At 71.6% G+C, this 25645-nt stretch overlaps 4 protein-coding genes across 5 annotated transcripts; 2 read left to right on the top strand and 2 right to left on the bottom strand.

Moving 5' to 3' along the window:
- Nucleotides 1-599: 599 nt before the first annotated feature.
- Nucleotides 600-3069, top strand: MIEN1 (migration and invasion enhancer 1). Its single transcript, XM_067311975.1, has 4 exons — nucleotides 600-726; nucleotides 1192-1289; nucleotides 1773-1849; nucleotides 2309-3069. Exons 1-4 carry the CDS (start codon nucleotides 644-646, stop codon nucleotides 2390-2392), a joined length of 342 nt encoding a protein of 113 aa, XP_067168076.1. The 5' UTR covers nucleotides 600-643; the 3' UTR covers nucleotides 2393-3069.
- Nucleotides 3070-4635: 1566 nt separating this feature from the next.
- ERBB2 (erb-b2 receptor tyrosine kinase 2) lies at nucleotides 4636-14932 on the bottom strand. The gene is made up of 27 exons (XM_067311866.1): nucleotides 14762-14932; nucleotides 12560-12711; nucleotides 12275-12461; nucleotides 11187-11324; nucleotides 10984-11052; nucleotides 10366-10478; nucleotides 10122-10263; nucleotides 9913-10029; nucleotides 9507-9633; nucleotides 9338-9411; nucleotides 9141-9231; nucleotides 8840-9039; nucleotides 8578-8710; nucleotides 8338-8428; nucleotides 8077-8237; nucleotides 7947-7994; nucleotides 7618-7756; nucleotides 7367-7489; nucleotides 7187-7285; nucleotides 6906-7091; nucleotides 6657-6812; nucleotides 6496-6571; nucleotides 6254-6400; nucleotides 6025-6122; nucleotides 5771-5941; nucleotides 5171-5441; nucleotides 4636-5072 (listed from the first exon to the last, which is right to left on the bottom strand). Exons 1-27 carry the CDS (start codon nucleotides 14835-14837, stop codon nucleotides 4723-4725), a joined length of 3735 nt encoding a protein of 1244 aa, XP_067167967.1. The 5' UTR covers nucleotides 14838-14932; the 3' UTR covers nucleotides 4636-4722.
- A 2104-nt stretch (nucleotides 14933-17036) lies between these two features.
- On the top strand, nucleotides 17037-22280 carry PGAP3 (post-GPI attachment to proteins phospholipase 3). 2 transcript variants are annotated; one of them, XM_067311901.1, is made up of 8 exons: nucleotides 17037-17235; nucleotides 18452-18549; nucleotides 18719-18871; nucleotides 20321-20383; nucleotides 20630-20691; nucleotides 20866-21002; nucleotides 21141-21345; nucleotides 21615-22280. In XM_067311901.1, exons 1-8 carry the CDS (start codon nucleotides 17037-17039, stop codon nucleotides 21676-21678), a joined length of 981 nt encoding a protein of 326 aa, XP_067168002.1. In that variant the 3' UTR covers nucleotides 21679-22280. The 2 variants fall into 2 exon arrangements, with proteins under 2 accessions (XP_067168002.1, XP_067168003.1); XM_067311902.1 differs by having other exon boundaries at nucleotides 18749-18871.
- A 775-nt stretch (nucleotides 22281-23055) lies between these two features.
- PNMT (phenylethanolamine N-methyltransferase) lies at nucleotides 23056-25282 on the bottom strand. Its single transcript, XM_067312033.1, has 3 exons — nucleotides 24878-25282; nucleotides 24504-24711; nucleotides 23056-23535 (listed from the first exon to the last, which is right to left on the bottom strand). The coding sequence occupies exons 1-3, from the start codon at nucleotides 25158-25160 to the stop codon at nucleotides 23100-23102; spliced, it is 927 nt and encodes a 308-aa protein (XP_067168134.1). The 5' UTR covers nucleotides 25161-25282; the 3' UTR covers nucleotides 23056-23099.
- Nucleotides 25283-25645: the final 363 nt, after the last annotated feature.

A 25645-nucleotide genomic window follows, 5' to 3' on the forward strand; every position in this document is an offset into this window, starting at 1 on the left:
GGGTGCCATGGGGCTCCCATAGGTGCCGTGGGGCTCCCATAGGCGCTATGGGGCTCCCATAGATGCTTTGGGGCTCCCATGGGTACTGTAGGGCTCCCACGGGTGCTATGGGGCTCCCACGGGTGCTGTGGGACTCCCATAGGTGCCGTGGAGCTCCCATAGGTGCCGTGGGGCTCCCATGGGTGCTATGGGGCTCTCACGGGTACTACGGGGCTCCCACAGGCGCTATGGGGCTCCCATAGGTGCTGTAGGACTCCCACGAGTGCTATGGAGCTCCCATAGGTGCCGTGGGACTCCCATAGGTGCCGTGGGATTCCCATGGGTGCTATGGGGCTCCCACGGGTGCCGTAGGGCTCCCATAGGTGCTGTGGGGCTCCCATGGGTGCTATAGGGCTCCCATAGGTGCCGTGGGGCTCCCACGGGTGCTATAGGGCTCCCACAGGCGCTATGGGTCTCCCGCGGGGCCCCCGTCGGTGCCGGGCAGCGGCGCCTCTGCTGCGCGCTCCTCCCGCCGGCAGGGGGCGGGCGCGGCAGGGGGCGGGCGGAGCAGACGAGGTGGCGGGGCAGAGAGGCCGGAAGCGCCGCGGTCACGTTGGGCAGCACCCGGAAGCGAGCGGCAGCCGGCAGCGGGCAGCCGGCGGCGATGAGCGGCGAGGCCGGGGACGAGGCCGAGGCGGCGGCCGGGGCTGAGCCCGAGCGCCGGGTCCGCATCGTGGTGGAGTACTGGTGAGTGCCGGGCCCTGCCCTGCGCCCGGCCCGGGCCCGCGGCCGTCTTTGCCGGGGGCTGGAGCCGGCGGCGGGGCCTCTGGGGGCGGCGGGAACCGGGTGGTTTGGGGGAGCTGGGCGGGGAGGGGGGTGCAGGGGGCTGCGAGGCTTTTCGGGGGGTCGGAGGGTGCAAAGGAGCCGGAGGGGGGGCAGGCGGCTGGGTTTTGGGGGGGGCCTTTCAGGGCTGGGGGGGGAGCGCAGAGGGGTTTGGGGGGGCTGAGGGGGTGCGGAGAGGTTGGAGGGATTTGGGGAGGGGACATAGGGGGGCTGAGGGAGTGTGGGGGTACCGGCAGTGCTGGGGGGCTCCTTTGGTTGAGGGGGCTGGAAGGGGGGTGCTGGGGGTGGTGGGGTGAGGGGTGCTGCCGGGTGCCCCCCCCCCCCGTTACCTTGCCCCCGTTCCTGACCTGCTTCTCCCCCTGTGCCCAGCGAGCCCTGCGGCTTCGAGCCCACGTACCAGGAGCTGGCGAGCGCGGTGAAGGAGGAGTACCCCGACATCGAGATCGAGTCCCGGCTCGGGGGCACAGGTAAGGCGGTCTGGGGTCTCTCAGCCCCGTTCCCCGGTAACGTGCGGGGAGAGTGGAGGGGCTGAACGGGTTTAAAGCTCGCGGTGAAGATGAGACTGTGATTTTGGGCCGTGCATCAAGGCTCCTGGGGCAGTTTGTGCATCGCTTGCGTGATAGGTGCATGTCGCAGGGGCTGTCCCTGCCCCTCACCGGCGTCTTTGGGGACGCAGAGGCTTTCGGGAGCCTGTGGGTCCGCCAGGAGCAGGGCAGAAGCCACCACATTTCTCTGGGGGCTGCTGCCCCTGCTCTGTGTGCCCGCTGGCCCAGTCGTGCTTCACAGGGCACGTTCTGGCGGGTCTGGAAATAACCTGGACCCAGCCGCCGTGTTTCTGCCTCTCAGACGCTCGTTGCTGCGACAGGAATGATTGCGGGACTGGTCTGGGGTTTAACGGCATGGTGCAGGGCAGCAGCGCGGCTTACGGCTCCGCTCTGCGTATTTTTAAGGTGCCTTTGAGATTGAAATCAATGGGCAGCTGGTCTTCTCCAAGCTGGAGAACGGAGGCTTTCCCTACGAGAAGGATGTAAGTACCGGGGCCCAGCGAGGTCCTTGCGTCAGCCGGGTTCGACGGGCCCTAGAGGGAGGCTGGTTTCTGCAGCAAGGTCTCCCGTGACTGGTTTTTCCCTCTGAGGCTTCTCAGCGTCTCCATTTCATCACCCGCGAGTTCTGCAGAGCTCGGAGGGTGGGGAAGCCTCGCGGCCCCGCCACGCTTCAATCCCACCTGCCTCCCCCGGCAGCGGCCGCTCCGAGCGTGAGCCCGAGCTGCTGCTCGCGCAGGGGAAGCGGGGAAGGTTCCTGGGGCTCCTCTCCTGTCCCTTCAGCCCGGCTGTTAGGTGTCGGCCATGTTTCGGGCCCAGGGCGCTGTCTCACCTTCACCCTTGTTACGTTTGAGTGCTGCCGACCGGTGCGTCCCCCCCGCGAAGCGTCCCCCCGCGACGCAGGCTGGCCGCTGAGCGCCACCCCTTCCCCTCTGTCTCCTCAGCTGATCGAAGCGATTCGCAGAGCGAGGAATGGGGAACCGCTCGAGAAAATCACCAACAGCCGCCCGCCGTGCGTCATCCTGTAGCCCTGGCTGCGTCCCTGTGCTGAGCCGGGATCTCCCGGCGCCTGCTGGCCAGCCCGTGCCCCCCTCGGCACCCCCGTGCTTCGCTCCTCTCCGCCTCCGTTAGCTCCCTGCACGGCTGGGGACGTCGGGGGGGACGCAGGCGCGTGAGGAGCCTCCCGGGGAAGGCCACTGCCCGGTGTGGCCGCCGCGGCAGCCAAGATCCCGGCTCTTGCTGGTGCTGGATCCAGGCTGCTGGAGGCGCCGGGGGCAGCTGAGGCGGCCGCGTGGCTGTAACCCGGCGCAGCCCCGGGGTGGCACGTCCCCCCCCAGTCCCGGCCCGCTGACGGGTGTAACCATGGTACTGCTCGGCTCCCCCGGGGCAGGGAGAGCGCTTCCCTGCCTGCCTTCGCCGTCCCCTTTCCTCTCTCCGGGCTTGGGCTCCTTCGAGTGCCCGGCAGGGTGGGTGTAGGGACTTTCCTCCCGCAACTGCTGGAGTTTTGGGGGAGTTCAACAAACCCTCGGGTGCCCCCCGCGCCGCGGGGCCCGTGAGCGCTCTGCCCAGCCCTCGGGGGAGCCAAGCCCGGCGTACGCAGGGGACTCTGCAGGTTCAGACCTTCCAGGAGGTTAATGCAGAGGAAAAACACTTTCCGTAAACTTTGGCACAATTCGTTAATGATTAAAGTAAGTCCCTCCTGTCACTGTTTAAACTGGTGTGAAGGCAGCAGGGCCTGGCTGCCGGGCCTGGGCATGGGAACCCCTGCTTGGCTCTGGCCCCAGAGCCGCCGCGAGGTTTATCTAACGGCCGCCAGCTTCCCCCTCCTCCCCTTTCTCAGGCTCTCGTGCTCGGCTCTCGCTTTCCGCCTGTTGTGACTCTGCCCTTCGCCACGGGGCAGCCGAGCCCGGGGGGGGGGGGGGGGGGGGGAGCGTGGCTGTGCCGGGGGAGCGCCGGTGCGGGGGGCCGGTGGCGGTGCCGCTCCCCTGGCGTGGAGCCCGTGCGCCGAGTGGAGGGTGGGGCGCCCTATTTATTCTATACTGTGTATAAACCCGATGGCCCGGTGCTGAATAAAGGACAGAGGAAGACGCGGCCCTCCTTCGTACGCGTCCCTCGGGGGGGGAGGGGGGGGCGGGACGCGGGTACCAAGGCGCGAAAGCAGGGTTAGGTCAGGCCCTGTCGCCCACCTGCCCTCGCCTTGGCCAGCAGCCAGGCGGGTTTAAGGTTTTTACCTTCCTGGTAAGTGAGTCCTGCCCTCTCTTACCTCCGTGGGTGGGAGCCGAGCCCAGTGGGGCCGGGAAGGAAGGGAAACACTGGTCCCTGGGAGACGGAGGCGGCTCCCTAGCCCCGGGTCAGCTGCTGACGGGAGAGAGCAGACGCTGGAGAATGGGAACCAGGCAGACAAGCGAAGTAGAAAAACAATGTACAATTATCAAATATACATCTAGGTGTGATACAGTCGGCTTCAAAACGATCCAGCAGGTGCCTGGGCCGACGCGGAGGCCTGGCGGCTGCGTCACCCTGGTCTCAGTGCAAGTCTGTGTGTCCCGGTGCGGCTCGGGCTCCGGGGTGGGGAGGGGGATGCGAGCGAGGTTCCTGGCGCGGACAGGACCAGGCTGGGACGGGTCTGAAGATGCGAGTGGTAACAGAGAAGTCTTTGGGCTGCTGCCGGGGCAGGGTGACGAGGGCTGCGCGCCGTTAGCTTGATGTGGAGCCCGACGGGGCCGGGGAGAGAAGTGGCGGCAGGTGCTGAAAACAGCAATAAATAGCACAGCGGCGAGGAGGCGTGCGTGTCCGGCCGGCTCCTCCTGGGTCTCGCTCCCTGGCTGGTGGTGCTGCGAGCGCCGGATCCTGGCGGCAGAGGCGTCTCCGGAGCCCCCGCAGAGGTCGGTAAGCAGCTCCCGGGGCGTTGCTGCCTCTGGCTTCCCTTGTCCTTCTCTGGGCACGACCACTCTGCCCCGTGGTGTCCGGACTCTGCTCCCAGGATGGTCGGAGGCTTTTGAGCCTGGCGCTCGCAGGCGGCGAGGGAAGGCTGTGCCAGAGTGCGGCTGGCTGCGGGGCAGAGCTGCCTGCGCTGCTCCCCTTCGCAGCCTGAGCTGTGTCCCCCGAGCAGCCCAGCTCATGCGGGGCGTTCGGCTTTCTGCTGCCAGCATCCGGCTCCGCAGGGGTTCGGGAGCAGCGTCCGGCCCGGAGCGACCCCGCACGCGCTGCCGCGCTCTGTCCCGCAGGTCCCGGGCTCTGCCAGCCCCGCTGCGGACACCCCCGGGGAGAGGGGACGGCCGCCAGCCTGGCTCCGCGTCCGCCGCGCGCCGTCCCTCCCCAAGCTGCCTCGGTGAAGGGGTGTCTCCGCGGGCCGGCCCTACACGGCCGCGTCCGCGGGCCGCGCGACGGCGTCGGCGAGGCCGAGGTACTCGGGGTTCTCGGCCGTGGGCGTCGCGCCGGCCTCGGGGCCGCCGGCCTTGGAGGGGTCCTGGTTCCAGTAGTAGGGGTTGTCGAAGGCCTGGCTGAAGGGGCCGGGGCCGGGTGGGCCGGGGGGCGCCAGGTACTCGGGGTTCTCCACGGCGTGGCCGAAGGGCCCCGCGAAGGGGTGCTTTGGTTCCTTGATGAGCCCGTTCTTGCCCTGGTGGCCCTTGGGCTTGTCCGGCGGGGACGGCGGCGCTCGGGGGTGCCGGGGAGGGGACCGGGGCTCCCCGGCCTGGTTCACGTACTCTGCGGGGACGAGGGGGCGCGTCAGGGGCCGGCCCAACGCGCGCGCGTGCGGCAGCCCCCGGAGGAGCCCTCAGCCGCCCCCTCCCACCCCTTCCTACCCGGCACGGCGGCGCAGGGGGCCAGCGGGGCGAAGCCGTCCGTTTCCAGCCCCTCGTTCTCGTTGCTCGACAGCCCCGTGGGGTCCTCGCTGTAGCGCTGCGGGGTGCTGGGCTCCCGCGCCGGCGGGCTCTGCAAGGCTGCCTTGGCCGCGGCGTCCCCCTCCAGCGCCTCTGGAGCGGGGCCCTCCGGTGCCTCCGCCAGGCTCTGAGGCGGGAAAGGGAAGGCGGCCAAGTCCTCGCTCTCTGCATCCGCCGGGCTCTCCGCGGCGCTCTGGGTGCGGGACAGGGTACAGGGTCAGGCACGGCGCAAGGGCCGAGGCTGTTACAGGCCAGGCCACGGCGCTGAGTCCCTTCCCGGGGTCCGCAGAGGGGCTGGGCCCCCCCCCCCCCGGGCAGCGTGAGGGACTTTGCACCCAGCGTTCCCCCGGCGCGGACACGGCTGCGGCCTTGCCTGGCCCTGGCTCGCGCCCTTGTGCGCCAGAGGTGCCCCAGCAACGTTGGCACCAGGTTATCCAAACCCTCTGCCAGGAACACGGGCTCCGGCCGGCCCGGCCCGTCCCCGCGCCGGCGCCTGGCCCTGCCCAGCGAGGGAGCGCGTACCCGCGTGGAGGAGATGCGGCTGCGGTAGGTGGTGGCGGTCTCGGCGCTGAAGAAGCCCTGGTGAGGGACCAGGTACTCCTCGGCGTCCACCAGGTTGTCCATGTCCTCCTCCTCGAGCAGGGCCCGGTAGAAGGTGCTGTCGATGGAGCTGGGCAGCCCGATCATGTCGTTCTGGGGGGGCGAGGGAGGCAGTCGGTGCCTGCGCCCAGCCCCAAGGCACCGGTGAGGGGCAGGACCCCTGAGGACTCACATACCTGGATGACCACGAAGCGCTGGGGGTCCCGGGCCATGCGGGAGAACTCGGTGACCAGCTCCCGAAACTTGGGCCGGCACTCGGAGTCGATCATCCAGCCTAGGGCAGAACCGGGTGCCGTGAGGGCCAGGGGCACAGTGCTCCCAGGCGCTGTCCCCTCCCTGCCGGGACGAGCGTCCCCGTGGCGCCTCGTCCCTTGGCCCCGGGCCATGTCCCCCCCCTCCCCGTACATTTCACCATGATCATGTAGACGTCGATGGTGCAGATGGGCGGCTGCGGCAGCCTCTCGCCCTTCTCCAGCAGGTCGGGGATCTCCCGGGCAGGGATCCCGTCGTACGGCTTCGCCCCAAACGTCATCAGCTCCCACACGGTGACGCCTGCCGGGAGGAAGGCCGGGGGTGAGCGATGCCCTTGGCCCCCCCGATGCGCCGCCCTCGGCGCCGTGCCCAGGGCTGGGGCCGCCCCGACGTACCGTAGCTCCAGACGTCGCTCTGGTGCGTGAACCGCCGGCGGAGGATGGACTCCAGCGCCATCCACTTGATGGGGACCTGGGCGGACAGAGAGAGGTGAGCGGGAGGTCTGGCCGTCCCCAGGGGACACAGCCCCAGGGGCGACACGGTTCCCAGGCCCCACCTTGCCGCCGTCGGCGTGGTACTCGGTCTCGTCGATGTCGAGCAGCCGGGCCAGCCCGAAGTCGGTGATTTTGACGTGGTTGGGGCTCTTGACGAGGACGTTGCGAGCGGCCAGGTCCCGGTGCACCAGCCGCACCTCCTCCAGGTAGCTCATCCCCTGGGGGCGGCAGGCGTCAGGCTGGCCCCAGCGCCCGCCCCGCGTCCCCCCCACCACCCCACTGGGTCCCTCTGGATCCCCCCCCCGTCCTACCTTGGCGATCTGCACACACCAGTTGAGCAGGTCCTGGGAGCCGATGCGGTCCTTGTTCTCCCGCACGTAGTCCAGGAGGCAGCCGTAGGGCATCAGCTGCGTCACCAGCTGCACCGTGGAGGTGAGGCAGATGCCCAGCAGCCGGGACACGTAGGGGCTGCCCACCCCCGCCATCACGTAGGCCTCCTGCGGGCAAGCGGGGGAGACCGGGCTGGGTGGGGGGGCCGCGAGGACGTCGCCGCCGCCCCTGCCCACCCCACTTGCCGGGCGCGTGCTCTCACATCCAGGATCTCCTTGTTGGCCTTGGGCGACGTGTTCTCCCGCAACACCTTGATGGCCACGGGGATCTTCACGCTCTCCCCGTCAGGGATCCAGATGCCCTGGAGGGGGGGAGCCGGTGAGGAGCAGGGATGGAGGCAGGGACGGTCCCAGCCCACCTGGCGGTGCCACCTGCCCCTCACCTTGTAGACGGTGCCGAAGGCGCCGGAGCCCAAAACCTTCACTTTCTTGAGCTCCGTCTCCTTGAGGATCCGCATCTGGGCCTGGTTGGGCAGGGCCCCGCTGGGCGTCAGCGGCTCCACCAGCTGCGGGGGCACAGACGGGTGAGGGATGCTGGTGCTGGGCTCCCCGCAGCGCCCAAATCCGACCGTCCCAGGGTCAGGCCACCTCGGCCCCGGGAGAGCCGCAGGCTCCGGCTCCGCGCGCGCCCCACCTCCGTCTCCTGCAGCAGCCGCCGCATGGTGTGCTTCCTCTCCTGCTGCCGCCGGCGCTTGACGCAGACGACGGTGATGAGCAGGAGGACGACGACCAGCAGGGCCCCCACCACGCCGGCGATGATGGACGTCACCTGGCTGCAGGACAGCAGGTGACAGGGGGGACGGGGACACAGGGGCAGCCCGGCCTGCCCCATTCCCTGGCACCAGGATGGTGCCTGGGGACACGGTGCTGTTTGTGCTGCTGCCCCATTTGGGGCGGGTTCCTGGCTGGACGAGCACCCAAAAAGTGGGGGGGATGTGGGGTTGAGGGTAGGTGGGCACGTACCTTGGCTTCTGGTCCATGGGGCAGCCGTCCTCGTCCCGAATTGTGCACCTGGGGACACAGAGGGCCCCTCGTGAGCAGCCGCCGGTGCCCCCCCTGCCCGTGCCCCGCATTCGGCCGGCCCCGGACTCACGAGTGGGTGCAGTTGGTGGGGCAGAACTGGCAGACGCCGTCTTCGTCCGGGTACTTCCAGATGGGCACGAAGGAAGCGTCGGCCTTCACCCCGCTCGGGCACTTGCGCACGCAGTTCTGGGCGTCCTTGTAGTGGGCGCAGGCCACGCACTGGTCCGCCTCCTGCGCGAAGGGGCGGTGAGGGACCCCGGCGTCCGGGGAGGGGGCCGGGGCCGCCCCTCCCTGCGCGGCGGATACCCCCAGCCCGTGCCCGCGTCCTCACCGAGCCGAAGCAGGTCTCGGTGCCGTTCTGGGGCTGGCACTCGGGGTGGCAGGGGAGGCACCGCGTCCCGTTGGCATGTTCCCGGACGGCTCTGTGGGGAGACGGGAGTGAGCGCCGTGGGGTCTGCGCGAGGAACGGCTCCTGCGGCCCCAGCCCGGCCCCCCCCCGCTCTGCAACGGGGGGGGGGGTGGAAGGGGACCTGCCGCCCTCCCCACCGGCTGGGCCGAGCCCTGCGCTCACCCGTCCAGGAGGTTGCAGGAGGCGACGCACTCCTGGCCGCGCAGGAACCGCTCGCAGGCCACGCACTGGGTCGGGCCGGGGCCCCAGCAGTAGCCGTTGGCGCAGAGCTGGAAGCAAACCAGCCCCTCGCTCTCTGGAGGGGGGCACCGTTAGTGCCCGGGGCCGCGGGGCTGCTGGCTCGTCCCCGTCCCCGTCCCTGTCCCCGGGGGCTGGGTGCCAGCAGCGCGGAGGGGATGTGGTGGAGGCAGGGCAGCCCCCTTACCGCACTGCTCCGGGGGCTTGTTGTGGGTCTGGAAAAGGCGCTGGCGGGGGTTGCGGAAGATGCTGTCCCAGGGCACCTTCTGGAGGAAGCAGAGCTGGGGGTTGTGGTGGACGAGCACCATCCCGCTGCTGATCTCCTGCAGCGAGCGGAGCCCCAGCGCCGTCACGGCCAGGTCCTGCAGCGTCAGCGAGTAGGCGCCGCTGCGAGACACGGGCCGGGTGAGCGGGCACGGCCGGGCACGGCTGCACACGCGCGTGCGCGCACTCGCTCCCCGTGCCCGCGCGGCCCCGTGCCCGCTCACTTGTGCAGCACGCGGCCCCGGATGATGCGCAGGTTTTGGAAGACGCGCAGGTCCGGCAGGTTCGGGGGCCAGGCCGCGATGTACAGGAAACCTGCGGGGAGCAGAGCGGCATCACGGCGCGGCGAGGCGTCCTTGAGCCCGCCCAGGGCGTTTGCCCCGTCCCGGGCGGCTCCTGTGCCCGGCGCCGGCGCTCTCACCCGTCAGCTCCTCCAGGCTCTCGAAGGTCCAGAGCAGCTTGGGGTCCAAGGGGGCTGTGTTGGTGCTGGGATCCCTGGCAGAGACGGGACGGAGGTTGAAGGGGGGCAGGTCCCGGTGCGGGTCCCGGCAGTCCCCGCGGGGAGGCATGGCGGGGCGCGGGGCGCTTACCCGGCGAAGGTCTCGGGCAGGAAGACCAGGCTGCCGAAGATCTTGGTGCAGCCGGCAAAGTGCTGGATGTTGGAGGCGTTCACGGCCCGGACACCCTTGAGGAAATCCACGCCCAGCCCGTAGCACACTGCGGGCAGAGCAGGGCTGGGTGGGGGGGGCCAGGACACCCCGGCATGGGGGACACCCCCCCCCCCCCCCCGGCAACGCCAAATCCCTGCTCCTGCCTGGAGGGCCCAGCGCTGGGTGCTGCAGGGACCCGGGGAACCTCCCCAGCACTGCTGGGACCCCCGGGGACTCCCCGCACCCCCCAGGGAGCCTACAGCCCCCCCAGGTTAAAGCAGGCAGAGCAGCGGGGCCGTCCCCCCCCCCCCCCGAGCCGCGCCTGGGCGCCCCGCGGGCCGTTTACCTTCCGGGCAGGGCTTGCTGCACTTCTCGCACATCTGCACGTTGTTGACGGTCACCTCCTGGCTGTTCTGGGGGCACACGAGCGTGCAGGAGCCCACCTCCGTCGCCAGGTAGTTATCTAGGGCAGCGCGGCACGTTAGGGCGGTCAGGACGGGGGGGGGGGGGCCAGCGCGGCTGCGTGCGCGGCGCCCGGGCCGGCGCGCTACTCACAGGGGCACTGGCTCACGCAGCTGGCGCCGAAGGTGTAGCGCCCGTCGCGGTTGGGCACCGACTCGAAGGTGTCCGAGTTGTAGATGACGAGCTGGGGGCAGTGCAGCTCGCAGATCCCGCTCCGGTTGAAGTTCAGGCAAGCCTGGGGCGCGAGCGGCTGCGGTGAGACCTTTTGCGGCAGCCCCTTGCCCCCAGGGACCCCCGGGAGCCCCCCCTGCCCCCCCCCCCCGGCCCCGGTGCCCACCAGGCAGTCGGAGTGCTTGGGGCCGGTGCAGCCCGCGGCACACTGCTCGTGGCAGCAGTCCGTCGGCTTCGTGCCCTTGCACCGGGGGCACCCGTGGCAGATGCTGTTGGTCACTAGGGGGGGAGAAGAAGGACACGGTGGGGACGGGGACCCCCCCCCCTCGGGCTCCCCCCCAGCGAGAGGGGGGGGGACGCTGGGGGCCCTCCGCCCCTCGCCGGGAGTTGAGGCCGTAGGGCTGGATCCCCCACCCCAGCCTCGACCTGGCTGCCGGCCTGCCTGAGCCCCGGAGCCGGACCCACCACGTCGGAGCTGGGCGGACAGGGACCCGGGGGGGGGGGGACGGCGACCTGGGGGCAGGGATCAGTGGGGGGTCCCTGAAGGCTTTGGGGGATAGATGGGGCATTTATGGAGCAGGGATTTGTGGGGGGGGGAATCCAGGGCAGGGGATTTGGGAGTCTCTGGGGCAGAGATTTGTGGAGGCAAGCGGGAACCCCCAAGGCAGGGATTTTTGGGGGTGCACAGGGCAAGGATTTGGGTCAGCCGAGTGTGGGGGGGGTCCCAGGGGCAGGGATTTCGGGGGTCCCCGCAGCCAGGGTTGGCTCCGGGCGCCGTACTCACGCGTCTGGCAGTCCTGTGGCCCGTCGCCCCAGCAGTGCCCCTCCGCGCACAGCTGCCGGCAGTCGGGACCTAGCCGAGGCGGGGGAGCGTGAGCGGCCCCCCCGCGTCCCGCCCGGGCGCCCCGCGGCTCCCAGCAGGGAGGACCCCTGCCCCCCCCAACCCCGGGCGCCCCCCCCCCCGCCCGGCCCCCGCGCGGGGCTCACAGCTGCGGCTGCGGGCGCTCTCCACGTGGGTCTCGGCGCGGAGCTCGTTGTGCCGGTGCAGGATGTCGGCCCAGAGGATGGTCTCCTGGAAGCAGAGCTGCGGGTTCCTCGCGATGCGCACCCCGCCCTTCAGGATCTCTGCGCGGGCACCGCCGCCGGCGTCAGCGCCCGGCCCCAGCCCCGGCGCCCGCCCCGCGCGGGGACCGCTGGGGGGACTGGCGGCCCCTTGGGGACACACGGCCCCGTGGGGATGCCCAGCCCCGGGCAGGGACCAGATGGGACACCCAGCCCCATGGGGAAACCCAGCCCCGTGGGGAAACCCATCCCTGGGCAGGGACCAGCAGGGACCAGCAGCTTCATGGGGACACCTAGTCCTGGGCAGGGATCAAAGGGGACACCCAGCCCCATGGGGAAACCCATCCCTGGGCAGGGACCAGCAGGGACCAGCATCTTTGTGGGGACGCCCAGCCCTGGGCAGGGACCAGAGGGGACACCCAGCCCCGTGGGGAAACCCATCCCTGGGCAGGGATCAGCACCTTTGTGGGGACACCCAGCCCTGGGCAGGGACCACGGGGGGACTGCCAGCCCCACGGGGAAACCCATCCCTGGGCAGGGATCAGCACCTTTGTGGGGACACCCAGCCCTGGGCAGGGACCAGAGGGGACACCCAGCCCCAAGGGGAAACCCATCCCTGGGCAGGGACCAGCAGGGACCAGCATCTTTGTGGGGACACCCAGTCCCGGGCAAGGACCACGGGGGGACTGCCAGCTCCACGGGGAAACCCATCCCTAGGCAGGGACCAGCAGGGACCAGCAGCTTCGTGGAGACACCCAGCCCTGGGTAGGGACCACGGGGGGACTGCCAGCCCCACGGGGAAACCCATCCCTGGGCAGGGGCCAACGGGGATACCCAGCCCCAAGTGGGGACCAGCAGCTCCGCAGGGACACCCAGCCCTGGGCAGGGACCAAAGGGGACTGGCAGCCCCATGGGGACACCCAGCCCCAGGCAGGGACGTGCAGCCCCAAGCAGGGACCACCACCCCAACCCGGCCCCCCCCCCAGCCCCCAGCCCCGGGAGCGGGCGCCCACCTGTGAGGTGCCTCATGCCGAGCTGGCGGAGGCCCGGCGTGCCGGCGGGGCCGGCGTTGCCCAGCACGGCCAGGGCGTAGCGCTCCTCGAAGAGCTGCGTGCCGCGGATGATGCGCAGGCTGCGCAGCTCGAGGCGGCTCACCTGGTTCTCGGCGATGAGCACGTAGCCCTGCACCTCCTTGATGTCCTGCGGACGGGGCGGGGGGGGGGGGGACGGCACGTGAGGGCCCCCGGCACGGTCCCAGCCGTGCCACCGCCGCCGCGGGGCCTCGGCGGGCCGCTCACCTTGAGGAAGGCGGTGTCGGCGTCGGGCGGCAGGTAGGTGAGCTCCAGGTTGCCCTGCACCACGCGGCAGCCCTGGTAGAGGTGCCGCAGCGTCTCGTAGTGGCTCTCGGGGCTGGAGGGACGCAGCAGCTTCATGTCGGTGCCGGTGCACACTGCGGGGACGGAGCGGGACGTCAGCGCGGCGCCGGCACCGCTGCCGGGAGTGGGGGGGGACACGGGACGGGACACCCCCCAAGCGGCCCCGCGGGAACCCGAGCTGGGAGCGCCGGCCTCCGCAGGAAATGCCGCGGAGGCTCCCGCCGCCAGGGATCTCCGGAGCAGCTTCCAACAGCTTCCTATGGGTTTCCGGCACCGCCGCTCCTCCGGCGCGGGGCAGGCGGGATGACCCCGGAGGCACGCGGCCGAGCGCCCTCGCGCCTCCGGCCCCTTCCCGCGTCCCTGGTGCCGTGCAGGGCGGCCCAGGCCCAGGGATACCCTGGGGCGACGGCACCCTGGGGTGGCCCCCGGCACTGCCCCGGGGCCGGGCTGGGAAACCGGCTCGGGGAGGTGGGAACGGCAGGGCGGGAGGCTGCTCCGGCGCACGCCCGAGCCCCGGTGGGGCTGGCGGGGGCCGGGCTGGGGTTGGCGTCGGGGAGCCCCCGGCCTCCCCGTGCCGGCGTTCCCGCGAATCCCGGGATTCGCCGGGGGCCGGGCGGGAGAGGGAAGGCTCTGCCCACGCCGGCGGGAGGGGGGGAGCGCCGAGACAAGACCCGATTGTTGCGCGGCGGCGGATGCCGGGAGCCCCCGGACGGCCTCGCCGGGGGCCGCCAGCCCCCTCCCCGAACAAGCAGGGTTCCTGCTCCGGCACCGCGGCCGCGGGGATTGGGGTGTGTGTGTGTGTGTGTGTGTGTGTGTGTGTGTGTGTGGGGTGGGGAGGGGGGGAACAGCTTGGGGGACTACCCCCCCCGCCGCCCCCCAACCACCAAAACCAGCGGCGCCGGGGGCGAGCTGAGACCTGGCGCCGTCGTGTCACGGGTGCCCGCCCTGGGCCGGGCGGGTGAGTCACGGCCGGCGGGGTGGCACGGGGCCCCCCGGCCGCGGCGGCGGCGGCCCGGCAGGAACCGCCTTTTCAGGTCGGGCGTGTTTGGGGAGCGAGCGGCTGACGCCGGGGCTGGCAAGGCCGCGGCCGCCCCACCGCCACTGCCGCCGCCGTGCCTCGGTTTCCCCGCTGCCCGGCCTGGCATGGCCACCACTATCTCCTAGTGACCGCCCGGCCCGGGGGGGGGGGGGTCCGGCCTGGGCCTCCTGCCCGAGCGCGGCCCCCCGCCACCGTCCCCCTCAGCCCCCCTCCGCCGTGGGGAAACTGAGGCACGGTGGCAGCGGTGGTGGCGGTGGCGGTGGGGACCCGCCGCCGTCCCCGCGCCGCGGCTGAGTGACAGCGCCCGTGGCCCGGCAGCTGCCCGCGGCGGCCACCTGCCCCCGTCTCGCCGCCGAGGCCTCCCCGCGCCGCCGGGCCAAAGCTCAAGGCCCAGCGACGGGCGCCGCCGGGGCGAAGGGCGGCCGCGGGGGCCCGGTGCCTCCCGCCGCCTCCCGCCCGCGCCCCCCCCCTCGACGCCCTCCGGCCCACGTGCCCGCGGCGTCGAGGGGGCGGCCGAGCCCGCTGCCACCGGGACGGGACAGGACGGGACGGGACACCCCCCCCCCCCTTGGCCGTGCCAGGACCCCGGGTCCGGGTCGGGGCCCGTCGCCCCGTGGCCTCGCCGGGCCGGGCAGGGTGCGGCACCTCGGGAACGCGGGTGGCAGAGCGGCTCCGCACCCCGAGACCCCCCCGGGGCGTGTGGGACACACACACACACACACACACACACAAAACCTCCCCCTCCCGTCCCGTCCCGTCCCGGCCCGTCCCGTCCCGGCCGCGCCGATGGCAACCGGCAGCCGGGGGGGGGGGGGGGGGGGGGGGGACGGACCGGGCCTCGCTCCCCCCCCCCCTCGCCCCCGTTGGAAGCGGGGGGGTGCGGCCTCCCCCCCACACCCTCCCCGGGTTTGCGGGACTCCCCCCCCCCGGGGACCCCCCTGCCCAAACCGAGCAGCCGCCGGTGCCCCCGCTCCCTCCCCCGCGCTCAACTTTGTTCCACAAGTCCCGCTGCCGCCCGGGAAGGGGGTGGGGGGGAAGGAAGGGGGGGGGGGAGATCCGGTGTCCCCGGTGCCCCCGGGACCCACCTTCGGCGGCGGCGGCGGGGCAGAGGGCGGCCAGGAGCAGCCCGGTGCAGAGGCAGCAGCGGGCGGCGGCGATCATGGTGCTCAGCGCGGGCCGCGGCCCATGGCCCCGCGCCGGCCGCTCCGGGAAAGTTTGCGGCGCGGAGCCGCCGCCGCCGCCGCCACCGCCGCGTTCCCGGGCTCCGCCTCGCGGGGCCGCGCCGCGCTCCCGGCTCCCGGCTCCGGCTCCGGCTCCGGCCCCGGGCGAGGGCGCGCCGCGCGCTCCCGCCGCCCCCGCCCCCGCCGCCGCGCGCGCTCCCGCCGCCGCCGCCGCCCCGGGACCCCGCGCGCCTCCCCCCCCCCCCCCCGCCCCGCCCCGTCCCGTCCCGCCGCGCTCGGGCCCGCGGCCGCGGTGCGGTGCGGTGCGGAGGGGCCCCGGGGTGCGGGGCAGGGCAGGGCAGGGCGGGGGGGGCCGGGGCGGCGGAGCTGGTCTGGGGCGCGGGGACGGCGCCGCCGGACAGTCCGGGGCACGGGGCGGACGGGGGACAGCGCTGGGGACGGGGACAGCGCTGGGGTTTGGGGATGGGGGACAGTGCTGGGGTTTGGGGACAGGGGACACTGCTGGAGTTTGGGGACAGTGCTGGGGTTTGGAGACGGGGACACTGCTGGGGTTTGGGGACAGTGCTGGGGTTTGGGGACAGGGGGACAGTGCTGGACTTTGGGGACAGTGCTGGGGTTTGGGGACAGGGGGACAGTGCTGGGGTTTGGGGACAGTGCTGGGGTTTGGAGACAGGGGGACAGTGCTGGGGTTTGGGGACAGTGCTGGGGTACAGGGACAGTCCTGCAGTATGGGGTGGATGAGGGACAACCCTGGGGTATAGGGACAGTGCTGGGGTATGGGGACAAGGGGACAGTCCTAGGGTATGGGGACAGTGCTGGCATACAGGGACAGTCCTGGGGTATGGAGAAAGTCCTGGGATATGGGGACAGGGGGACAGCCTTGGGGTAGGGGACAGTCCTAGTGTATAGAAAAGTCCTGGGGTATGGGGACAGTGCTGGGGTATGGAGAAAGTCCTGGGGTTTGGGTACAGGGGACAGTGCTGGGGTATGGGGACAGTCCTGGAGTAGGGGACAGTCCTAGTGTATAAGGATAGTCCTGGGATATAGGAACAGGGGGACAGTCCTGGGATATGGGGATAGTTCTGGCATATGGGGACAACCCTGGGGTGCAGGGGACAGTCCTGCAGCATGGGGTGGATGAGGGACAGCCCTGGGGTATAGGGACAGTGCTGGGATATGGGGACAAGGGGACAGTCCTGGGGTAGGGAACAGTGCTGGAGTATGGAGAAAGTCCCGGGGTTTGGGGACAAGGGAGCAGCCCTGGGGCAGGGGACAGTCCCAGGAGCACTCTCTCTGCCGACAGCCTGGCAGCAGGTGGTGGGTCCCTGCCGGGGTGGCCTGGAGCTGGCGTTTGTCCCCATGCCGGGACCATCCTGGGAACTAGGACCTTGCTCCGCTGCCCCGGGGGGAAGCGGGGCTCCGGGCTTCCGGGGGCAGCCGGGGGGGGGGTCCGGTTTGGGCCGCGCTGCCGCGCGCGCCGCCATGGCCGGCCGCATTCCCGTGGTCCCTGGGGAGCGCGGCGGAGGGAGGAGCCGGGCTGGCAGGGCCGCCGCGGGGCTGGACGCGCTGGGCCCCGGCCGGAGAATGGGCCCCATTCACGGCGCCGAGCCCCCGGAGCCGCGCCGGGGGGGGGGGCCTCCGGTTCCCGCGCCGGGGCGGCTCGTGGCTCCGGCTCCGGCGCGGGCCCGGGCCTCGCGGCCCCGCGGTCGGCGCCTGAGAACAGCCGGCCCCGGCTGCCAAGGGCCCCGCGCGGCTCCAAGGGGCCGGGAGGGAAGGGGCGAGGGCGAGCGCGGCCCCCAGGCCCCGGGGCAGCGGCGAGGGGGCGGCAGGAGCCACTAGGCCCCTGGGCCGCTCTGACCTCCGGCCTGTGTCCCATGAGCCTCTGGGTGGGGCGCTATATCCCGCGATCCTCCCCGGCCACAGTGGGGCGCTATATCCCGTGATCCTCCCCGGCCACAGTGGGGCGCTATAACTCCTGATGTCCCCCGTCCATTGGGGGCGCTATATCCCGTGATGCTCCTCGGCCATTGGGGGCGCTGTATCCATTATGCTCCCCGGCCATTGGGGGGCGCTATATCCCGTGATGCTCCCCGGCCATTGGGGGCGCTATATCCCGCCGTGCTCCGCGGCGCCGCAGCGTTTCCGGGGCAGCGGCCGGAAGCGGCGGGGCCGGGCGGCGATGGCGGCTCGGGGCGCCGCTCGGGCCGCGCTCCTGCTGCTGCTGGGGGCGGCGGCGGCGCCGGGCCCGGCTCGCGGCTCGCAGGGCGACCGGGAGCCGCTGTACCGGGACTGCCTGGCCCGCTGCGAGCAGCGCAACTGCTCGGGGGCGGCGCTGCGGCACTTCCGCGCCCGCCAGCCGCTCTACATGAGCCTCACAGGTACGGCCGGGCCCGCCCCGCGCACCCATTGGCTGGGCGCGGGGAGGCCACGCCTCCTGACGAGGTCCCGCCCCTCGGAAGCTCCTCCCCGAGCGGGGCCGGCGAGCGGCCACGGGGCTGTGGGGCCGGATCGGGCCGTGCTGGGGCCGTACTGGGCCATGCTGGGGGTCACTGGACCATAATGTGGGACACTAGACCATACTGAGGGCATGCTAGGGGTCACTGGGCCATCCTGGGGGTCACGGGGCCATCCTGGAGGCATGCTGGGGGTCACTGGGCCATCCTGGGGGTCACTGGGCCATTCTGGGGGTCACTGGGTCCTTCTGGAGGCATGCTGGGGGTCACTGGGCCATCCTGGGGGTCACTGGGCCATCCTGGGGCCATCCTGGGGGTCACTAGACCATCCTGGAGGCATGCTGGGGGTCACTGGGCCATGCTGGGGGTCACTGGGCCATCCTGGAGCCATCCTAGGGGTCACTAGACCATCCTGGAGGCATGCTGGGGATTACGGGGCTATCCTGGGGGTCACTGCACCATCCTGGGGCCGTACTGAGGGTCACTGGGCTATGCTGGGGGATATTAGGCCATCCTGTGGTTGTGCTGGGGTCACTGGGCCATTCTGGGGGTCATGAGGCCATGCTGGGGGACCATAGGCCATACTGGGGGCATGCTGGGAGTCACTGGGCCATACTGGGGGTCACTGGGCCATGCTGAGGGACACTAGGCCATACTGGGGGCATGCTGGGGAGTGCTGTGCCATGGCAGGTGTTACTGGGCCTTATTGGGGCTGTGCTGGGGAGTGCTGGGCTGTGCTGAACCACTCTGGGAGGACGCTGAGCTGTCCTGGGGGGTGCAGGGCCATGCTGGGGGACACTGGGCTATACTGAGGAGGCACTGGGGCATGCTGGGGGGCACTGGGGGAGACTCTGGAGCTCAGGCATTGCCCTTGCCTGTGCCCAACGCAGTGGGGATCCCCCCAGCTGGGCAAGGCAAACCCCAGTGGGCTCCTCCTTGCCCCAGTCTGGGCCCCAGCACCCCCAGCTGCTGTGGTGTTCAGGCTGCGCTGCCCAATGGTCACACCAGTGTCTGCACTGGGACTGACTGGAGGGGGCTCTGTGACTGGGGACGGGGCACCCAGGAAGGGCTGAGCCCCGGGAGACCCTTCCCCATCCTCGGAGGCCTGCGCTGGCCGCCAGCTCCTCTCCCCCCGCTGCAGGCTGGACCTGCCGAGATGACTGCAAGTACGAGTGCATGTGGCTCACGGTGCGGGTCTACGTCCAGGGCGGCTACAAAGTGCCTCAGTTCCACGGCAAGGTGAGCCGGGCCGGCGCCGCGCGCGCGGGGGGGAAACGTGGGGCTGCCCCCTGCCCCGGGCTGTCCTCCCCTGCCCCATCCCTTCGGCCGCCGAACTACCCCGGCTCCCGCGTGCGATCCGCACCGCTAACGTCTCTGTCGTCCGTCTCCCTCCTGTTTTCTGTTCCAGTGGCCCTTCTCTCGCTTCCTGTTCTTCCAGGAGCCCGCGTCTGCCTTCGCCTCCTTCCTCAACGGACTCGCCAGCTTCGTCATGCTGCACCGCTACAAAGCCTCCGTCCCGCCTTCCTCGCCCATGTACCACACGTGCATCACCTTCGCCTGGGTGAGCCGCGCGGCGCCTTGCCCCGCTGCCCGGGGAGGGCAGGGCGGTGCAGCGGCGAGGAGCCGCGTCCCGCTTCCTCACCGCTGCCTTCCGGGGTCCCCTTTTAGCCTGCACCGTCTCCCCCTTCTCGCAGGGACCCGGAATCCCCCTGGGGTTATTGCAGGGCCCAGCAGGCTGAAGGGCTCCCTGCTCAGCGGTGACTGATACGTCGCCCCTGCGAGAGGGGTCAGTCCTCTCTGAGCCAGTTTCGGTGCCCCGGAGCAGCAGGATGTGCTCCGTAGGGTCCCGCTGCCGCGGGGGAGCCCGCAGCCCTGCCCTCCCCATGGACGGCACTGTCCCCGCGCTCCGCAGAGCCGTCCTTCTCGGGGCCACACTCCCTCCTTCGCCGCCGCCGCCGGCTTTGGCAGGCCGAGGGGACAGGCTCTGCGCAGGGGCTTCTCGCCGGGCCGCGAGCGTCCGGTGCCTCTCGCCCACCGTTGTCTCCCTGCGCCAGGGCAGGGGGGAAATTGCCACCAGTGAATACAGACCTGCGCGTGGGAGGGAGCCGCTTTCCTCGCCCCGCGGGAGCTGCCCGGAGTGCCGGGGCGTGGGGTTTGGCCGCTTGCTGCTCAGGTCGTTGTCGGGGGTGTTGCTGCTTATAAAAATCATCCAGGCACAAAACGAGCCCTGTGATCCCACCGCAGCGCGTTGTCTTCCTGCCCGGGTGAGAGAGCCGATGCCGGTTCCCGGCGGTGCTGGTGGCAGTGCCGCTGCCCAGCAGCCGCGGCCGGCGTGCGAGTGGCGGAGGAGGAGGAGGTTCTGCGTTCGGAGCAGCGCTGGGCAGGCAGCGCTTGCCTGGGCATCCTCTGCCAGAGAGCAGAGTCTCGAGGGCTTTTAAATAAACAGCTGATCAGCAAACCCTGCACAGCTCCATTAGCTGCCGCCTGCCCCAGCAGCTCGTGTCTCCAGATCCAATTTTCGGGGCACTCTTGTCTGATAATGAGACTGACAAGCTGGTTAGGGGGAACGTGATGGAAACTAGTAATTGGCACTTAGCTAATAGCAATGGCTGTTTAATCTCTTCCCATCCAGCGTGCCGCGGTTAACAAGGCGATTAAGTGTAGCCGCACCGGTTCTCGCGGCTCTGCAGACGGGGTTTGGCGTCGGAGCGTTCCCGCTCTCAGTGGGCGCCGTGGGCCGCGTCCCTCTCGCCGGCTGAGCCTGGCGTTCGCCGGTCAGGCTGGGAGTCAGAGCTGTTGGCAACGGGGCGCCGAGCAGCGAGGGGTCCAGGGATGCTGCGGGCGCCCCGGAACGGGAGAGCCTGCGAAGGCCTCCGCTGGGCAAAGGGCTTACGGGGTTTAAGTGGAGACTGAGAGTGTGTTGCTGGTCTGCTTCTTCTCCCAAGACTCCCAGGGTCACGAGCGTCCCGGCCTGAGATTTCCATGTCTAACCGTCCGCCTCCTCCCCTAGGTCTCCTTAAACGCCTGGTTCTGGTCCACTGTTTTCCATACGAAGGACACGGCCGTGACGGAGGTGAGTGTCCCCCTGCAGAGCTGGCGTGTCGGTGGCTGTGGGACTGCCCCTTCCCGACTTGTCCTGTGGCTTCGTCACCCTCTGTCCCCACACCTGTCCTGGCGTCTGGTTGTCCCTGCCTGGGTCCAGAGGGATTTTCTTGCCTCTGGACCTTGCTGGGTTTGTCCCGAGAGCTCTTGACCCTCTGAAACCGCGTCTGCGCCGTCCTCGCTCTCGGCACTTCCAACCAGGCCTCTCGTCTCGCAGAAACTGGATTACTTCTGTGCTTCGGCCGTCGTCCTGCACTCCATCTACCTGTGCTGCGTCAGGTGAGCCGCGGCGCCGCGCTGGGCCCGCGCTCTGCTCGCCCTCTCCGGCCGGCACCCTGCTCCCGTCCCGGCTCCCGGGGATGCTGGCGGGGCCGGCGAGGAGCCGAGCCGTGAGGCAGAGCACCGGGGAGGCCGGGCGCCGCACGAACTCCTTCCTCCTTGCCCTCCCCCAAGGACGCTAGGGCTGAGACGGCCAGCCTTAATCAGCATCTTCAGGGCCTTCCTCCTCCTCTTCCTCACCTGCCACATCTCCTACCTGACGCTCGTCCGCTTTGACTACGGCTACAACATGGCTGCGAACGTGGCCATCGGTGAGGCCCCAACGCGCGTTCGTCCGCGGGCGGGAGGAGACGGCGGTGGCTGCGGGTCGGAGGCCGATCCCGGGAGGCGGCGCCGGCGGGTCCGGCCCCGCGCCGAGCGGGTGCTCCCGTCTCCCTGGTGCTCCCCAGGCCTCCTCAACCTCTTCTGGTGGCTGTGGTGGTGCGTGCAGAACCGCCCGCGCCTGCCGCACGTCTGGAAGTGCGCCGTGGTGGTGCTGCTGCTGCAGGCCCTCGCCCTGCTCGAGCTCCTCGACTTCCCGCCGCTCTTCTGGGTGCTGGACGCCCACGCCATGTGGCACATCAGCACCATCCCCCTCAACGTGCTCTTCTACAGGTCGGTGCCCGGTCCCCGCTGCGCCCCCGGCACCCCTCTCTTGCCCACGGGGTGCTGGGGGCCCCTCTGTTGCGATTGGGGTGCTGGATGCCCCTCTCTTGCCCACGGGGTGCTGGGGGGACCCCGCTGCTGCTCCCCGGGATCCTCGAGGTTTGGCTGTGCTCGCTGGGGGATCCCTGTGTCCCAAACCGCGGCGCTGGCGCCCCCAACCCTCCTCGCGGCCCCCGGCAGCCGCCCACATCTCCTCCTCCTCCTCCTCCTCTCCGCAGTTTCCTCGTGGATGACAGCCTCTACCTCCTGAAGGCCAACTCGGACCTCTTCAAAGTGGACTAGCACCGCCGGGGGAAGAGCGGCCCCCCCACCATGTGCCAAGCCAACCCTCGGCCCCCTCGGCCCCCCCGGGCCGCAGGCTCCTGCCTTCCGTCGCCTTCCGAGGTTCGCTTCGCTCCGCCTGCTCAGCGCGGGGGTCCGAGCGCGCCGGCGGCCGCCGCTGCCGTGGAGCCCGGCAGCCGCGAGGTGGCAACGGCCGCCGGGGCCGGTGGGCAGCGGGGGGACGCGGGTGGCGGGGGGGGCACGGAGCCGGGGTGGCTGTGTGTGTGCACGCGCGGCAGCGTGCCCCACGGCGGCGCGCGGCGCTTGTGCACGAGCGGGTGTGCGTGCCGGCTGTGCGCGTGCCGGCTGTGCGCGATGGTGCCTGCGCGCTGTGCACGCCCGGGGGTGCTCGGGGCGTCGCTCCGCTGTCGCCCGCTCGTCCCCTGCCTGACGTGGGGGTCCGGGCTGTAATGTGTGGGGCTGGCGCGGTGCCTTGGGGCTGGGGGGGGTGCGTGCCCCCCACCTGCGGCCCTCGGGGAGCCCTGGAGAGGGGCTGTGCCCCCCGCGGTCCCCCCTCGCCCCCGCGTGTCGCCGGCTCCGAATAAAGCTGGAGTTCAAGCTGCTGCACCTGTGCCTGGCTGCTGCCACCCCCCCCGCTGCGCGCCCCCGCCGTGGGGCAGCGTCGCCCAGCCCCACCGCGCGCCCCGGCCCCCCTGCGCCCCCCGCTGTGCGCCCCCGCCGTGGGGCAGCGTCGCCCAGCCCCACCGCGCGCCCCGGCCCCCCTGCGCCCCCCGCTGTGCACCCCTGCCGTGGGGCAGCGTCGCCCAGCCCCACCGCGCGCCCCGGCCCCCCTGCGCCCCCCGCTGTGCACCCCCGCGCACCTGCTGCACCCCGGAGCCCCTGCTGCCCCCCCCCCCATGCCCACCCCACGGCGTGCCCTGTATCCACCCTGGGGTGGACCCATCCTGCACCCCACGGTGCACCCGATGCCCACCCTTGGTGTGCCCCCAACCCTCTCTGCATACACCCCACGCCTGCCCCATTGCACACCCCATGCCTGCCCCATTGCGCACCTCATGCCTGCCCCATTGCACACCCCACACCTGCCCTTGGTGTGCCCCCAACCCTCTCTGCATGCACCCCACGCCTGCCCCATTGCGCACCCCATGCTGCCCCATTGCACACCCCACACCCGCCCCATTGCACACCCCATGCTTGCCCTGCCACGCACCTGCCCCCACGCCTGGACACCCCAGCTCGCCGCTCGCCCCCCGTGGCGCCCGCGGCCGCCTCACACCACGCCGTGCAGCTCCAGGTTTATTGGGGGCAGCGCGGGGGGCACTGGGGAGGGGACAGGGGGGGCTCGGGAGCATCCTTCCGAAATCCGGCTGCGGCAGGGAGCCGGCGGGGCCGCCCGGGGGCTCAGGGGCCGGCCAGGGGGCTCAGGCCTCGGGCGGCTTCTGCGCGTGGGCAAAGAAGACGCCGGCGACGTCGTCCACGCCGGTCTTGAGGGCGGGCGGCATGAGGTAGGAGCGGAAATCGCGGAGGGCGAAGCCGGCCCCGGCCAGGGCGCCGCGGACGTCGTCCTCGGCCAGCGGCACCACGGGCAGGCGCGCGGCGCCCGCCAGGTAGAAGGACTCGCCGAGGGCGCCCAGCAGCAGCGCGTGGCCGCCCGGGCGCAGCAGCGAGCCCACGTGGGCCAGCGCCCGGGCGAAGCTGGCCCGGTCGGGGCTCACGGCCTCCAGGCAGAAGGCGGAGAGCAGGGCATCGGCCGGCGGGCGCAGCGGGGCGCCCAGCGGGTCGGGCTGGTGCACGTCGATGGGCAGGATGCGCCGGAGCCGGCCCCGCAGCCGCCGCTCCTTGTCCTGCCAGGGCTCCCTGCGGGGACGCGGGCGTCAGCCCCGGCGGCTGCGGGGCTGAGCTGCTGCCCGCGGGATCAGCCCGGCACCTGTGGGGCCACGATCCTGCACGGATGTGAGGCTGGGATCCCGTGGGGATCAGCCTGGTACCTGTGGGGCCACGATCCTGCACGGATGTGGGGCTGGGATCCCGTGGGGATCAGCCTGGCACCTGTGGGGCCACGATCCTGCACGGATGTGGGGCTGGGATCCCGTGGGGATCAGCCTGGTACCTGTCAGATGTGGGTCTGGGATCCCACAGGGATGTGGGGCTGCGTTCCTACAGGGATCAGCCCGGCACTCGCCGGGACGTGGGAGCAGCCATGCTCTGGCTGCCGAGCTTGGGCCAGGTTCAGCATCCGGTGCCGGGGACAGGGACCGGGCCAGGGTGTTCCCAGGTCCCCAACCAGTGCCGTCCCCATCCCCTGTGCCCATCCCTGCGCCAGCGCTATGCTCGTGCCCATCCCCGTGCCAGCACCATCCCTGTGACCATCCCATCCCTGTGCCAGCGCCGTGCCCGTTCCCATCCACATCCTGTACCCGTCCCAGTGCTGTCCCCATCCCTTGTGCCCATCCCATCCCCATCCCAGCGCTGTGCCCGTGCCCACCCCAGTGCCATCCCCATGCCGATCCTGCCCCTGTGCCAGCGCTATGCTTGTGCCCATACCCGTGCCAGCGCCATCCCCGTGCCCATGTGCATCCCAGTGCCATCCCCATCCCGTCTCCATGCCAGTGCCATCCTTGTGCCCATCCCATCTCTGTGCCAGCGCAGTGCCCGTTCCCATCCGCATCCTGTCCCAGTCCCAGTGCCGACCCCATCCTCATGCCGGCGCTGTGCCCATGCTCATTCCATGCCGGTGCCGTCCCCGTGCCCATCCCATCTCCGTGCCAGCGCTGTGCCCACGCCACTCCGTGCCCACCCCGTCCCCGTGGCAGCGCCGTGCCTACCCTCGGCCCTCGATCTTGCAGACGTGCCGGATGAAGGGGCTCCAGTCGAAGGTGCCGGGCTCGCCCCGCGCCCAGCGCCGCAGCTCCTCCCGGTTCACCGCCAGGTAGTCGGTGGCCACGATCTCCTCGAAGTGGTCGCAGGCGCTCAGCAGCTGGTAGATGGTGGGGCCCGAGCCCACGTCGATGAGGGTGCGCCCGCGGATCTCACCTGGGGGGCAGGACGCCGGGGGTCCCTCACCGGATGGGCACGTGGGGCTGGGGGGGGAGAGGGGAGCCAGACCCCCGAGTGGGGGCACATAGGGGGGAGCCAGGCGCCCGGGGCTTCTCCCACCCCATCCGTCCGTGCCTCAGTTTCCCCGTGCCACCGCCCTCACCGCTGGCGAAGGTCTCGGCCAGGCACCGCAGCTTCCAGGGCACCACGCAGTCCTCGGAGGAGAAGTCGGCCCGGGGGGGCACGTAGTTGTTCTGCAGGTAGGCGCGGGGGTCGAAGCCCTCGTAGCCCGCGCGGACGGCGGCCAGGCTGCTCATGGCGAGGGGCTGCGGGTCCCGCGCCCGCCCCGCCGCCGCCGCCGCCTTATATCCACGGCCGGGCTGGGCTGCGGGGGCCGGCGGTGAGTTATGGCCGTGCCCGGCGCCGCCGTGATTGCGGCCGTCCATCCCGGCTAACCTGGTTAGCGTCAGCCCCGGGGGCCGGGGGCGCGGGCTGGGCTCCAGCGGCGCCGGATCCGGCCCCGCGCGGCCGCTCTGCGCCAGCAACAACGCCCCCGGCACCCGCTCTGTGCCAGTGGGCCCAGGCGTCCGGGCTCCCGGATCCCAGCTTGCGAGGCTTTTCAGCTCCCCAGGTCTGTGGGTCTGGCCCCATGGATTTGGGGGGGGGGGGGGGGGGGGGGGGGGAACCCCCCATGTGCTGCCCCCAGGGATGGGGATGGAGAATGACACCCCCCCCACACCCCCCCCCCCCCCAGTGCTCCCTCATGCTGATGTCATCAGTGAGCTGAGCATGCCGGGCCTCAGCCCACAGCAGGGCCTGGCACCACCTGCCGGGAGCAGGATGAGACCTGCTCGGGGCTGGGCACAGGGAAGGGGTTAAAGGCCCCCCCCCCCAAAACCCCAGCCACATCTGATACTGGCGGTGATGCGGT

Source organism: Apteryx mantelli, chromosome 28, assembly GCF_036417845.1.
Source record: "Apteryx mantelli isolate bAptMan1 chromosome 28, bAptMan1.hap1, whole genome shotgun sequence".
In the NCBI taxonomy this organism is placed as follows: domain Eukaryota; kingdom Metazoa; phylum Chordata; class Aves; order Apterygiformes; family Apterygidae; genus Apteryx; species Apteryx mantelli.

What these genes read in the sequence shown, in the direction of transcription:
- MIEN1 (XM_067311975.1), top strand. Translation starts at nt 644, where the DNA reads ATGAGCGGCGAGGCCGGGGACGAGGCCGAGGCGGCGGCCGGGGCTGAG. An exon ending in CGCATCGTGGTGGAGTACTG is followed by an intron (nt 727 to 1,191) that starts GTGAGTGCCGGG and finishes CCCTGTGCCCAG; the next exon opens with CGAGCCCTGCGGCTTCGAGC. An exon ending in GTCCCGGCTCGGGGGCACAG is followed by an intron (nt 1,290 to 1,772) that starts GTAAGGCGGTCT and finishes CGTATTTTTAAG; the next exon opens with GTGCCTTTGAGATTGAAATC.
- ERBB2 (XM_067311866.1), bottom strand. Translation starts at nt 14,837, where the DNA reads ATGATCGCCGCCGCCCGCTGCTGCCTCTGCACCGGGCTGCTCCTGGCC. An exon ending in ACCACGCCGACGGCGGCAAG is followed by an intron (nt 6,572 to 6,656) that starts GTGGGGCCTGGG and finishes CTGTCCGCCCAG; the next exon opens with GTCCCCATCAAGTGGATGGC. An exon ending in GAGCGACGTCTGGAGCTACG is followed by an intron (nt 6,401 to 6,495) that starts GTACGTCGGGGC and finishes TCCTCCCGGCAG; the next exon opens with GCGTCACCGTGTGGGAGCTG.
- PGAP3 (XM_067311901.1), top strand. Translation starts at nt 17,037, where the DNA reads ATGGCGGCTCGGGGCGCCGCTCGGGCCGCGCTCCTGCTGCTGCTGGGG. An exon ending in CGTGCATCACCTTCGCCTGG is followed by an intron (nt 18,872 to 20,320) that starts GTGAGCCGCGCG and finishes CTCCTCCCCTAG; the next exon opens with GTCTCCTTAAACGCCTGGTT. An exon ending in AGGACACGGCCGTGACGGAG is followed by an intron (nt 20,384 to 20,629) that starts GTGAGTGTCCCC and finishes CTCGTCTCGCAG; the next exon opens with AAACTGGATTACTTCTGTGC.
- PNMT (XM_067312033.1), bottom strand. Translation starts at nt 25,160, where the DNA reads ATGGACGGCCGCAATCACGGCGGCGCCGGGCACGGCCATAACTCACCG. An exon ending in GGCCGAGACCTTCGCCAGCG is followed by an intron (nt 24,712 to 24,877) that starts GTGAGGGCGGTG and finishes CCTGCCCCCCAG; the next exon opens with GTGAGATCCGCGGGCGCACC. An exon ending in TGCAAGATCGAGGGCCGAGG is followed by an intron (nt 23,536 to 24,503) that starts GTAGGCACGGCG and finishes GCGTCCCCGCAG; the next exon opens with GGAGCCCTGGCAGGACAAGG.